The sequence below is a fragment of the Lygodium microphyllum genome, chromosome 24, assembly GCF_053477565.2.
Source record: "Lygodium microphyllum isolate KBCC chromosome 24, Lygodium_microphyllum_v1.1.10, whole genome shotgun sequence".
Taxonomy (NCBI): domain Eukaryota; kingdom Viridiplantae; phylum Streptophyta; class Polypodiopsida; order Schizaeales; family Lygodiaceae; genus Lygodium; species Lygodium microphyllum.
This window is the reverse complement of record NC_141158.1, coordinates 20,354,235-20,366,628: the sequence shown is the minus strand read 5'-3', so window position 1 is coordinate 20,366,628 and position 12,394 is coordinate 20,354,235. Positions and strand designations below refer to the sequence as shown.

Here is a 12,394-nt window from a genome sequence, read left to right as displayed (position 1 = left end):
ACAGCAGTCCCCCCTGCCTGTTCCACCCAGCAGGATCACAAGCCTCCACCCCCACCACTCACTAAGGCGTCACAGCCCACCCCACCTGAGATCCCGTAGTCCCCCCCTATCCACCCCCACCTCATGGATTGCCCCCTGATCATCGTTCACTCTTCCTCTTCCCCACCATCTCCCTCGCTGACCATCCCTGATCCTCACCCAGTAGATGTGTCCCCTCCCCACCCATTCCCCCCCCTTCCATAGGGGGTGACGAGCCTCTCACACCCATATCTTCTCCTCGCCAGCAGCCCAGTATTCCCCCCCCCCCCCCCCAAAAAAAAACACACAGCCAATAGCTCATTTGACCCAACTGCCCGTCACACTTATCCTCGACAGGCGCAGTTGTTCCCACAAGAGTTTTTCCACAGTGATCTGTGGAAATATTTGAGAGTTGTGGAGTGTGGAGAGTTTCCACTCCCTCTAGAGGTGGGGATCTTCGTGGTCCCAAAGTCAAGGAGCGGAAAGGTCCATTTACTAGCACCACCGGATGGACCAAACTATGCTTTCTTCTTTCTTCAGACCTCTCATTCAAGAGATTGGGCGATGACACAAATAGAGGAGAAAGTGGGAGTCCAAGTTGTAGACCACATCTCCCAATGGATGGGTGGAGGGCTAGCACTCTTTTCCAAGCAGAATCCAAGGTGCATGATGGACATTGACTGGTGGGCTAGAGCCGAGGTCCCACATCTGAGCATTACTTTTCAAGCCCCTACCCAGTGGAGCTCACCGATCCGTGTGATCAAGTGGCCCCTCGCACACAGGTTGCCTACTTTCACTAGTGAACAAAGTCACACCTCTCATCTTGGCTGATAGACACCCTAGTTGTACCGCCTGGAGCATCTATCACCCCCATGGTCCGCCCGAGAGTCACCATGGGGGAATGGAGTTCACCCTCCAGGCCTACAGCCAAGCGCATTCGCATGCCCCATAGCTCTTCTTCTTCATCAACAGCTTCCACACCGAACAAATGCCTGTTCGGTGAGTCACAGGTTTCCCCACGAGTCTACACCTAGCATCTTGGAACATGAACAACCTACACTATAGTGGGGCATGTGATTCCAAGAAATTGATTGTTCGGCACAGGAGCTGCAGCTTGCCCTTGCTGGACGGATCAACATCTTACTTCTCCAGGAGCATAAGCTTACCTACTCCCAAGACCCAGGCCCATTGAGTGGGGAAGGTACTTCTTGGGAGCTCACACACCTACTGGGAGTACTCCATCGGTGCCCAGAGGCGTATGCACCTCTATTGGCCTGAGCCTTACTGCCTGTGTACGGGACCACGAGACGATTGTGGCAAGGAGGGTTCCATGGATCAGAATGGATTTAGGGGGTCTCATGCCTTGGAGTCCTCAACGTTTATGCTTCTACAAAGGTTAGGGCACATAGCAGGTTCTGGATAGAGATTGCAACAGGACTTCCAGAGGTAGACTCTTGGATTGTTGGAGTAGACTTCAACAACATGGAGGCCTTAGAGGACCAACAGGGCACAGGTAGAGATTACTAAGGTATGGCAAGGGAGGAGCAGGAGGCAAGGGAGGTCTTCCTCCTTGCAATAGGAGCACGCGATGCTTAGTGCGATCTAGCTTTTCACAGAAGGGAGAGGTCGCTGGACTTCTCTTGGGGATATAAGCAACTGGGTAGAGCTCTTTTGGAGCAGCTGTGGACCGGTTCTTTGTGGGAGAGTGGGGGTGCTGTCAACGAGGCCAGGTAGGTCAATTGGCTGGCACCACTTTGTCTTATCACTGCCCGGTTCTCCTCACACTTTATGCTTCCGCTTCAGCCCTTGACACGCGATCCTATCGGATCCCTAACACGATCTACAAGATGCAGGAGGTGAGGAGGCAAATTGAGCAGCTCTAGACTAAGGAGCGGGCCAGGGTAGACCGGATCACAGAGCAGGCTGCAGAGGTCTTAGCCGAGTTGAGCAGGATCTGCAGGACGTAGCCCTACAGGCCAAGAAGTAGTATTGGGAGGAGAAGAGAGCACTCTGACGAGACCTAGCAGCCACTCAAAGACTACTCCAGGAGGCACTAGGGGATCCCACTCTCCATTCGCAGGAGTTGTGTGCACGGGTAGCCCTCGCCGGTCTTGAGGACAAGCACTCTGAGTTTTCCTTCCATACCTCAGTAGTCCTTTGGGCACGGAAGGGGGGGGACACAATGTGTAAGAACTTTTTTCAGGTGCATCAGCCTTGCACCTCAGGAGATAAGTTTCGCAGCCTCCATGATCAGTACTATGGGAGGATTCGCTCTAGCCAAGATGAGGTGATAGAGATTGCCACTAACTTCTACAAACAACTTTTTCAGCACGAGGCAGTCTCAACCAGAGGAGAGCATTGTAGATAGTAGGTTTGGGATTGCATTTCGTCCCTTGTCACAGAGGAGATGGGATGCTCCCTTCTAGACCCCTTCACAGAGAAGGAGCTAGTTGAGGCCTTCCATGCACAGGATCGGCAGAAATGCCCGAGAGAGGATGGTCTTTCTAAGGCCTTCTTCACTACCTACTAGGAGGTGGTGAAGGACCCCCTACTACTAGCCATTCAAGAGATTTTCAGCTCAAGACGAATGCCAGGGAGTTTATCGGTAGGTCTTGTCAATCTCCTCCCCAAAGGGGAAGACCGGTTGGAGTTGTCCGGGTGGAGATCGGTAGTTGACTCCACCCCGTGCTTCCAGACCTCATTCATGACACCCAAACTAGTTTTCTCCATGATAGGAGCATTCTAGACAATGTCTTCGCTTTCTTCAAGGCGACTAAGTGGGCTCAGCACAGTGGTCAAGGATTGACAGTACTCCTCGATATTGAGAAGGCCTATGACAGGGTTGACTCGGACTTCTTAGAGGGCACCATGGCGAGGTTGGGCTTCCCCCAAGCATGGATCAATGGGGTTTCTACACTTTACACATCGGCCACTAGCAAGGTTCTCATTGGCGGTAGGAGGGGGGAGGAGTTTCCACTAGAGAGATTTGTTTGGCAAGACTGCCCTCCTGCCCCGTATCTTTTCTTACTCTTTGCGGAGGCGATGTCCTACTTTCTCCACTCACGTATGAGTGGGCTACGTGGCCTTCGACTTTTGATGAGGGAGGAGACTGAGCTGCTGGACTCAAAGTATGCAGATGATACCGCTCTCTATGTGGAGAATGATGAGATGATGTTCGAAAGAGTGAGACTAGCTCTGGAGGCATTTTGCACTATAGCTAGAGTGAAAATCAACTGGTAAAAGTCGGTTGATTTTCTTACAAATCCAGACTCTAGCACGGCATGGGGTGTCCACTTGGGGTTTGGATGGGTGAGCAAGGGACAAAGTGTCTGATATCTAGGGTTGCAGGTGGGAATCGACATCATTCTTGCCCAACAATTTCTTCCAGTTCTCGACTCTATTAAGCAGAAGCTAGCCTACTGATGAAGCACAATCCGCCTTTTCTTAGCAGGCCGAGTCCTGGTGGTCAACCAGGTCCTAGCGACGGCTTGGTACATCGCCTCTTATTGGTGCTTCTCCTCGTATTGCGTGGTTCAGCTTTGCCGCCTAGTACGGAATTTTCTCTGGGCTGGCTCAGACGGTTCCAGGTCTCCGGCCAAGGTGACGTGGGCAACCATCATCGGACATTGGTCTAAGGGAGGGCTTGGGATCATCGAGCCAAAGTTCCAGAGCCTCGACCTTCTGGGCAAGTTAGTGGTAGGTGGTGTCACACCAGGTGGGCAGAAAGTCCTTCAGGAGGGTCTCCAAGAGTGCAGACCGAGGCTTGGTGGTGGATGGAGGCCATCCTTGAGATGAATCTTCCTGAATGCCCAGATCACGCCACCCAGATCTTCCTTTCTCCGGAGCTTACTTCGAGTGTGGCAAGGCCTTCCCAAGGCCCTAGTTCAGGGGCCCCCAAGATGTCAAGAGGAGATAGACTGCCAGCCGGTGGTCTAGAACCCCCAGGTCAGAGATCGGGACGGAATATGAACTGGTGAGCGTCCCCACATTCAGTGGGCTTGCTCGGAGGCTGGCCCTGCTCGCACTGTTAGGACGTGGTGGAAGATGTACAAGATGGCGAATCATGAGGTGTTGCAGCAAGCATCAGGTTGTCAGCGAGGAGCTGAGGTGAGAAGGGAGATTGACTCAGTAACCCCTCAAAAGTGGCTAGACCCCAGGATCCGTGAGCCGGTGGAGCCTAGTGAGGTGTGGGCTGCCAGATTCTCATCGGCAAGTATCCCCTTACAGATGGCAAGTAAAGTGGGCGGTGCCCCTTATGAGACTTTCTTCACCGTGCAGGATGGGGAGCGGTTGGTTCTTGACAGAGGACAACAAGATGAGGAGATTCTTGTCTTTCCTTGGAGGAGGATTTGTGTGGTTGGACTCCACGGGAAGACTTGGCGATTGGACCCTTATGTGCTCTAGGAGGAGTTTCGGGAGTGGCCCCTTTGGATATGGGAGAGCAAGCCACTTGATGAGCTAGAGTGGACCCTGGAGAGTGACTATGGCCGGCCACTTCTGTCGCCAAGAAGTCACTGAGGTTCTTGGAGTACACAACCAAGATTGGTAGACATGTACTGATACACAAGGACATGGATTCGGTGCCCTGGCGTAACAAATACTGGGCGGAGCACAGCATTACGGATGCCTTCCGTTGAACTTTCTCGCGTCGCCTATGGGACAACTAGATGCGGAGGAGGGTGTAGCATTTCCTTTGGCTTTTGGCACATGGGGGGGTCTGGTTATTGGGAGTTGATTGGCTCAGATGCAACAAGATGGAGGTTGCAAGCACTGCCCACAACAGCACTTGGAAACTCCAAAGCACTGCCTTTGGTCTTGCGAGGCGGCACAACTTGTGTGGAGAGGAGTCTATCATATTCTCCGCCGTGTGGCACCCAGCCTTGGATGTATCTCATGGGGGGCTTTTTGCTGGCAAGTAGTCAGCCAGGGCCGTCACCTTTTTGCTCTTCTCTCCTTGCATGAAGTCTTTGTTAGCATTGTTTTCCTTTGTTAAAAGCATCTTTGGAGATTCAACTATCATTGAAATAGCTAGTTCTTTGACTTTCTCCTTGCCCTTGTCCATGGAGGAATTCTTGGAACAAGAAGAGGCACCTTGTGTATAGAGAGACTTGAAGTCACCACTTGGGTGGATCCTTCAATGATAGGTGATGTCTTATCTTTTGTAGATCTAGTTGCATCAATAGCATTGATACCTTTCATGTTGAGGTAGGTCTTTGGAGCTACAATACCATCTATCTCAACAGTCTTCTTAGTAAGGAAATCTGGAAAGACCTTCGCTTCAACCAATGCTTTAGCCCTTCTCTACATCAAAGCTTGAATTTTTGAATCCACTTCCAACTTGTTTTTGTATCCTTGTATCTTTTCATAATCAAAGAAACAAACAAATATAGAGTGTCGAAAGTCTTCCGGTTGTTTATCAAAATTCTCCTCTTCGTCTCTTTACATAGTGACAAAGTTGGGCCCAACGATCTTATCATCAAGAAAATTTCTTGCAAGAAAGAAGTCTTCACTCTAATACCAATATAAGCACACAAGAAAACATGAAATGAGAATACTTTGAACTTAGCCAACTTGATCAATTATCATTGTGTAAATTTGAAGGCACGAGGGAGGAAGAGAGAGAGAGAGAGAGAGAGAGAGAGAGAGAGAGAGAGAGAGAGTCGACACGATGTTGAGAGGGAAACTTGCCTCTCTCTCTTTCAAGAATTTATTGAAATAAAACAATATCATCAAGTGCCTGAACCACATACAAAGGGCTGATCTACTATGATTCTAAAAATTAGTGTCTTAAAACTCTAATTTCTGTATACTCCGAGCATCAACTGCCTAAACCACACACAAAGGGCTGATTTACTATGATTCTAAAAATTAGTGTCTTAAAACTCTAATTTCTGTATACTCTAAGCATCAACTGCCTAAACCACACACAAAGGGCTAATTTACTATGATTCTAAAAATTAGTGTCTTAAAACTCTAATTTCTGTATACTCCGAGCAGCAAGCTCATTTTTCTTTAGTGCTTGGACTAGATCAAGCTAAGTAGAGAGTGCTTCTTGGATGAGTGACAGATAGGAGAGTACAAAGCATGTAGTTGAAATTTGAGCATGAGAGCTCATGCGAAATGAAAAGAGAGACCTCCAATATATAGATGTGGGGCTTCGGTACTCAAAAGTGGAAAGTAGAGGCTATAAATGACAAGTATTTGCTGAAAACGCCAAGTGTAGATGCATTTATCTCTTCAAAATGACATGTCATATTCTAGATGCCACATGTCACTCTTCTAGAGAAAGAAGCTTCTAGATCTTCTACTCTAAAAATCTATCAAATGGTTAAGAATTTGCGATAGCTATTGCAAACGAAATTGTTCCTTGCGAAATTTTAAAGCCTCTGACGGGAATGGAATTTCCATTTGAGCAACTTTCAAAAATAGTACTCTCCTAAATTTTAGAAGTCCCCAATTATAGATTCTGGAGGGCTTAATTGTATAGGTTCACTGGTTCATGGTGTGTATCTTTGATCATGAACATCTGATTTTTCTTTCAAAGACCACTCATTATATGGGCTTCTAGTCAATGTGACTATTCAAGTGAAAAAGTCTTTGTTATTTGGGATTTCAGGTCAAATCTGACCGCCTGACTAAACTTGTAATTTCTCTTAGGCATCTTGTCAATGATGACTCAAGTATACTTCTAGGGTGTTTTGGCCATTAACCACCACTGAATAGAAAGATGGAATAAAGCAGGTCACTTGCCTATAGAGGATCTAGGTTCATTCACGTTTTCTTCTACTTGTTACAGCACAAGCATGCTGCTACTAGTCACAGCCTGATCCTGCTGATATACGGTAATGAACCCAATATATCCTAGTGTACTAGGATTAGATCAGTCAGCAAGAATTTGCAAAGCATTCAAGATCACTAGGAACCATATCATAAGGTGTAAAGACTGCAAGATCGCAGTCAGTACTCAATAGTTTTGTCATTTTATAAGAACTACGAATGTAAACTCTAGACATCCACACATCAACTTAGAAACCAAAAAAGGGCATGTCATTAGAACGGACTGCTGTAGGGCCTGCTACATTTCATTGCTTCCTCACTATCAATGGTGACAAAATGCCTGCAGCCAAAAAGTTCGAAGATACCAGTTTACGGATTGAGATTACTGTATCAACAGCAGCCCTTACATAATCACTCACAGCCTGATTTTGGAAATAATTTTGCACAGAAAATGCCTTCCCTGCAAACATTTATGTATTAAGAATAAAAATGTGGAATCAAGCAGGCCAGAACACCTCAAGATATAACTGCGACTCACATGCCTAAAGAGGATCTACGTTGATTCACATTTTCTTCTGTTTGTTACAGTACAAGCATGCTGCTCCTAGTCAGAGCCTGATCTTGCTGATATACGGTACTGAACCCAAGGTATCCACTGTTTTAAAATTAGATCAGTCGGCAACAATTTGCAAATGTGCAAGATTACTAACCACATAATAAGGTGTGAAAAGCAAAGATCGCAGTCAGTACTCAAGGCTTTTATATTTTTATGAGAACTACTAAAGTGAACTCTAGACACACACATATCAACTTCAAACAGCACCCAAAAAAAAAGTCATTAGAATGGACTGGTATAGGGCCTGCTACTTTCATTGCTGCCTCACTATAAATGGTTTAAAAAAAGGCTACAACTAAAAAGTCGGAAAGATACCAGTTTATGGATTGAGATTACTGTATCAATGGCAGCCCTTACATAATCACTCACAGCCTCATTTCGGAAAAAAATCTGTACAGAAAATGCCTTCCCCTGTTCAAAAGATTCAGGATGCTTGCCTTATTCAGATTGCTGATGACAAAACCATGTGATTACATCTTACATCAGCCCAAATATAGCTTGAATACATTCCCCAAACCTGGACAGACAAAATGGCAGGCTTCTTACTCGGGGAACCTCCCTCAGCTCCTTGAGATCGCTTTTCAGAACTGCACAGAGGGAGTCAAAACCATCAACGAAAGTCTTAAATCTAGCCACACACGATCCTAGCACTCTAAATCGTGCATGTTTCCATAAGGAAGTATAATGCCATAAACGTAACAAAAGATACTTTTTGTCTTGTCTACTGAGTGAGACACTGAAGCATACTATGAACTGTCCTATGATATATAAAGACACTCGAATTGTTTCACTGCTTTTAAATTCACAAACCAAATTCCAGGTTGAATCATGCAAAAATGCGAAAGGGTCTGGCTTATGTCATAAAAGACAGATCTCCTTACCAAAGTCTGCTCATCTCTTGTGATGCAACAGAATCCAACCCCCATAACAAGTCTACAAAAATTAGCAACCGCAATGCCAGTGAAAAACAAATATAACCGAATGTGTCCATCACTCCAACTGCAAGAATATAACTGACAGAGAAAGGAGAAGTTTCTATATTCCTGCTAATATACTTCATAAAACATACAATCAGTGCAAATTTGAGGTATTAAACAGTGTGTTTTCATGACACCCATGTCTGATGTACATACATATGGTATGGTATTAAGTCTTATGGTAATATGAAATTTTGTGTCTATGTGAGGTACCATGGTATCTATTGCCTCTTCATTGCCTTGCACCTTCCCATGCCATTGCCTCTTGGCCTTGCCTTTCTGCTTTGGGTTGTTTTTTTGTTTTTTCCATTTGGCCTTGCTTGTTGCCATTCAGCTACATCTAACTACCATTTAACTTCACCCTTGGATTAATACATTGCCCCCTAGTGCCCTTTGGCCCCCCTGAACTTTCTCTTTGTCTGGAAGGCTTGATCTCTTGATCTTTGTCTCTTTATCTAGAAGGTGTGATCAGCCCAAGCACCATACATACATTGATAGTTTAGCCCTTGTGCCTTGCCCTCCAATGCAAAACACCCACACACCTTAGCATTAAAACTTAGTGCCCACTTGGGTTAGGTCCTTGTTACATCCTTCGAAATGTTTGAAAGGTGCATGCAGCGGCCATCAACCGTTGAGGGCTTATATTGTGAACATGCCCTAAGGCTCATTTGCGCACTTTTATGGCACAATGCTTTCTTGGACTTGAAGAGCCTAGGAGGCTCTACCCATAACCCTTGTCATAGAGGCTTGGCGCATTTGTTGCTAGCTCCCAAGCTCGTGAGTAAGCCCGTTTAGCTCTAATGGTCAGAAGGTCAGTCTGACGTAGATCTGATTACATACAAGAAGGAACGCCTTCCACCTGGCTGGAAGGTTCCTTGACCCATTCCCGACATTGATCACTATAAGGAACATGCCAACAACGGAGAACTTTGTAAGGAACATGTCAACATTTGTACTTCAGTCTTCACATGTTTATGGCTCTTTCAAGATATGTACATCGGCCTTTAGACATTTATCGCTCTAAGAGTCTCTTCTCTTTAGACTTCTTTAGTAGTATGCACATATTGCAGCATCGACTCCTCTTAATATATGATGCACGGTTGATTCTGTTTTTCATAGTGCAACATGATGTTTAGAGCGTGCTTTTAAGCTATCTTTGAATATGTGTGAAATTGTTTATTTATAAAGTACAAATTTTCCTAAACGTGCATACTTTTTAATGTCTCATTCACTCCCTATACTTGAAATGGAGCCTCCCGAATCCTATTGTGTTCCCCATTCCCTGGGAGTCCTCAATGTCTATGCCCCTATTGAGGTTAGGGCACGTAGCAGGTTTTGGGTGGAGATCGCAGAAGGACTCCAAGAGATGGACTCCTGGATTGTTGGAGGGGACTTCAACAACCTGGAGGCTTTAGAGAAGAGGCAGGGCAAAGGCAGAAACTACTAGCGCATGGCTGGGGAGGAGCAGGAGGCATGGGAGCTCTTTCTACTGGTAGTAGGAGCACGTGATGCTTGGAGAGACCCAGCCTTCCATAGGAGGGAGAGGTTGTTGGACTTCTCTTGGGGTTACAAGCAGCTAGGTGGAGTCCTGCTGGAGCGGTTGGACAGGTTCTATGTAGGAAAGTTGGGATGCTCTCGTGGGGGACCAGGTTGGGCAGTTGGCACGCACCACGTTGCCCGATCATTGCCCACTTCTCCTGACACTCGATCCCCCGACATCTGCCCTAGACACACGATCCTGTCGAATCCCTGACCCGATCTACAAGAGGAAGGAGGTGAAGAGTTAGATTGAGCAAATCTAGACCAGGGAGATGGGCAGGAGGGACCAGATCGCAGAGGAGGTTGCAGAGGTCCTAGCCGCGTCAAGCAGCATCTGCCAGGAGGCAGCCCTACAGTCCAGGCAACAGTGCTGGGAGGAGGAGAGAGCCTTGTGGTGGGACCTAGCAACCATGCAGAGATTATTACAGGAGACACCAGGGGATCCCATCCTCCATGCACAGGAGGTGCATGCACGAGCAGCCGTTGCAGGTCTAGAGGACAGGCGCTCAGAGTTCTCATTCCGCACCTCATTAGCCTTTTGGGCGCAGAAGGGGGATACAATGTGCAAGTTGTTTTAGGCACACCAGCCCCGCACCTCAGGAGAGCAGATATGCAGCCTTCGGGATCAGTATGGGAGGATTCGCTCTAGCCTAGATGAGGTGATAGAGATTGCCACCGACTTTTACAGACGCCTTTTCCACCATGAGGTAACCTCAGCCAGAGGACAGCGTTGCAAACAATAGGTCTAGGATCACATCCCATCCCTCGTCACACAGGAGATGGAATGCTCCCTCCTAGTCCCCCTTCACAGAGAAGGAATTAGAGGAGGCTTTCCATACACAAGACGGGCAAAAATGCCCCGGAGAGGATGGCCTCTCTAAGGCCTTCTTCACTACCTACTTGGAGGTGATGAAGGAACCCCTACTGATGGCCTTCCAGGAGATTTTCACTTTAGGACAGATGCCAGGGAGTCTCTAGGCAGGCCTTATCAGTCTTCTCCCCAAAGGGGGAGACCGGTTGGTGCTTTCCCAATGCAGATCGATCACCTTATTGTCAGTGCTTATAAGGCACTGGCAAAGACGATTGGTAGATGACTATGCCCCGTGCTTCCAGACATCATTCATGATACACAGACAGAGTTTGTCCAAGATAGGAGCATCCTAGACAATGTATTCGCCTTTTTTGAGGCGACAGAGTGGACTGAGCACTGTGGGTCGAGATTGGCCGTACTACTCTTGGATTTCGAGAAAGCTTATGACATGGTGGACTGGGATATTCTAGAGGGCACCATGGAGAGATTGGGTCTCCCCCAGGCTCGAATTTGTAGGGTCTCTGCACTCTACAAATCGGCCACCAACAGGGTTCTCATAGGCGGTAGGCGAGAGGCGGAGTTTCGACTGGAAAGATTGGTCCGACAGGGCTGCCCTTTGGCCCCATACCTCTTCCTACTCTTTGCAAAGGCGATGCCTCGCTTCCTCAAGTCACGTGTGAGCGGATTACGCAACCTCCGACTTCTAGTGAGAGAGGAGACTGAGTTGCTAGACTCAGAGCATACAGATGATACCACACTCTACATAGAGGACGATGAGTTGATGCTCGAGAGAGTGAGGTTGGCTCTTGAGATGTTCTGTTCTACAACGGGAGCAAAAACCAACTGGCGAAAGTCGGTTGATTTCCTCACAGACCCGGACTCTAGCACGGAGTGGGGCATCCACCTGGGATTTAGATAGGTGAGCACAGGGCAGACCGTCCATTACCTAGGGTTCCAGGTGGGACTCGACATCACTCCCGCCCAGCACTTTCTTCCAATCCTCGATTCTATCCGGAGGAAGTTGACCTACTGGAGCACGGCTCGCCTCTCACTAGCCGGTTGAGCCCTAGTAGTTGACCAGGTTCTCCTAGCGGCGGCCTGGTACATCGCCTCGTGTTGGTGCTTCTCCTCAGTTTGCGTAGTGCAGCTCCGCTGCCTAGTGCGGAATTTCCTTTGGTTCGGGTCAGATGGCTCCAGGGATTCCAAGGCCAAGGTGGCGTGGGCCCCCATCATATGGCATCGATCAGAGGGAGGGCTTGGGATCATAGACCCAGAGTATCAAAGTATGGCTCTCTTGGGCAAGCTAGTTGTATGTGGCCTCGGACCAGGAGGATAGACCTCGAAGCTCCTATTGCAAGAGGGTCTTCAGGATTGTAAACTGAGGCTTAGCGGTGAGTGGAGGCTATCCCTGAGATGGATCTTCACGTCACCCCAAATTACTCCCCCCCCCCGATCACCTTCCTACGTAGTTTGCTCCGCGTATGGTACTGTTAACCCCAACACGAAGAAAGCAAAATGAAATAAAAAAGACGCAGGTCAAAGGCGGAAAAAAGGTAGCCCGACTGAAGAAAGAAGAGGAGAAAAGTCCAAAAGTCCAAGGGCAACCTTAAAAGTCCAAGCGAAATGCAAAAGGGGAAAGGCGCATTTTAAAATACA

General features: G+C 47.6%; 1 protein-coding gene across 2 annotated transcripts in view; it reads right to left on the bottom strand.

Moving 5' to 3' along the window:
* The window catches only part of LOC148014897 (RNA helicase family protein), a 291,388-nt gene that overhangs the window by 122,424 nt on the left and 156,570 nt on the right, over positions 1 to 12,394 (bottom strand). For both annotated transcript variants that reach the window (XM_087665509.1, XM_087665508.1), the window contains exons 8-9: positions 7,929 to 7,998; positions 7,727 to 7,822 (exon numbers count right to left, since the gene is read on the bottom strand). In XM_087665509.1, coding sequence (XP_087521635.1) covers positions 7,727 to 7,822; positions 7,929 to 7,998 — 166 coding nt within the window. The remainder of the gene's footprint in view (positions 1 to 7,726; positions 7,823 to 7,928; positions 7,999 to 12,394) is intronic.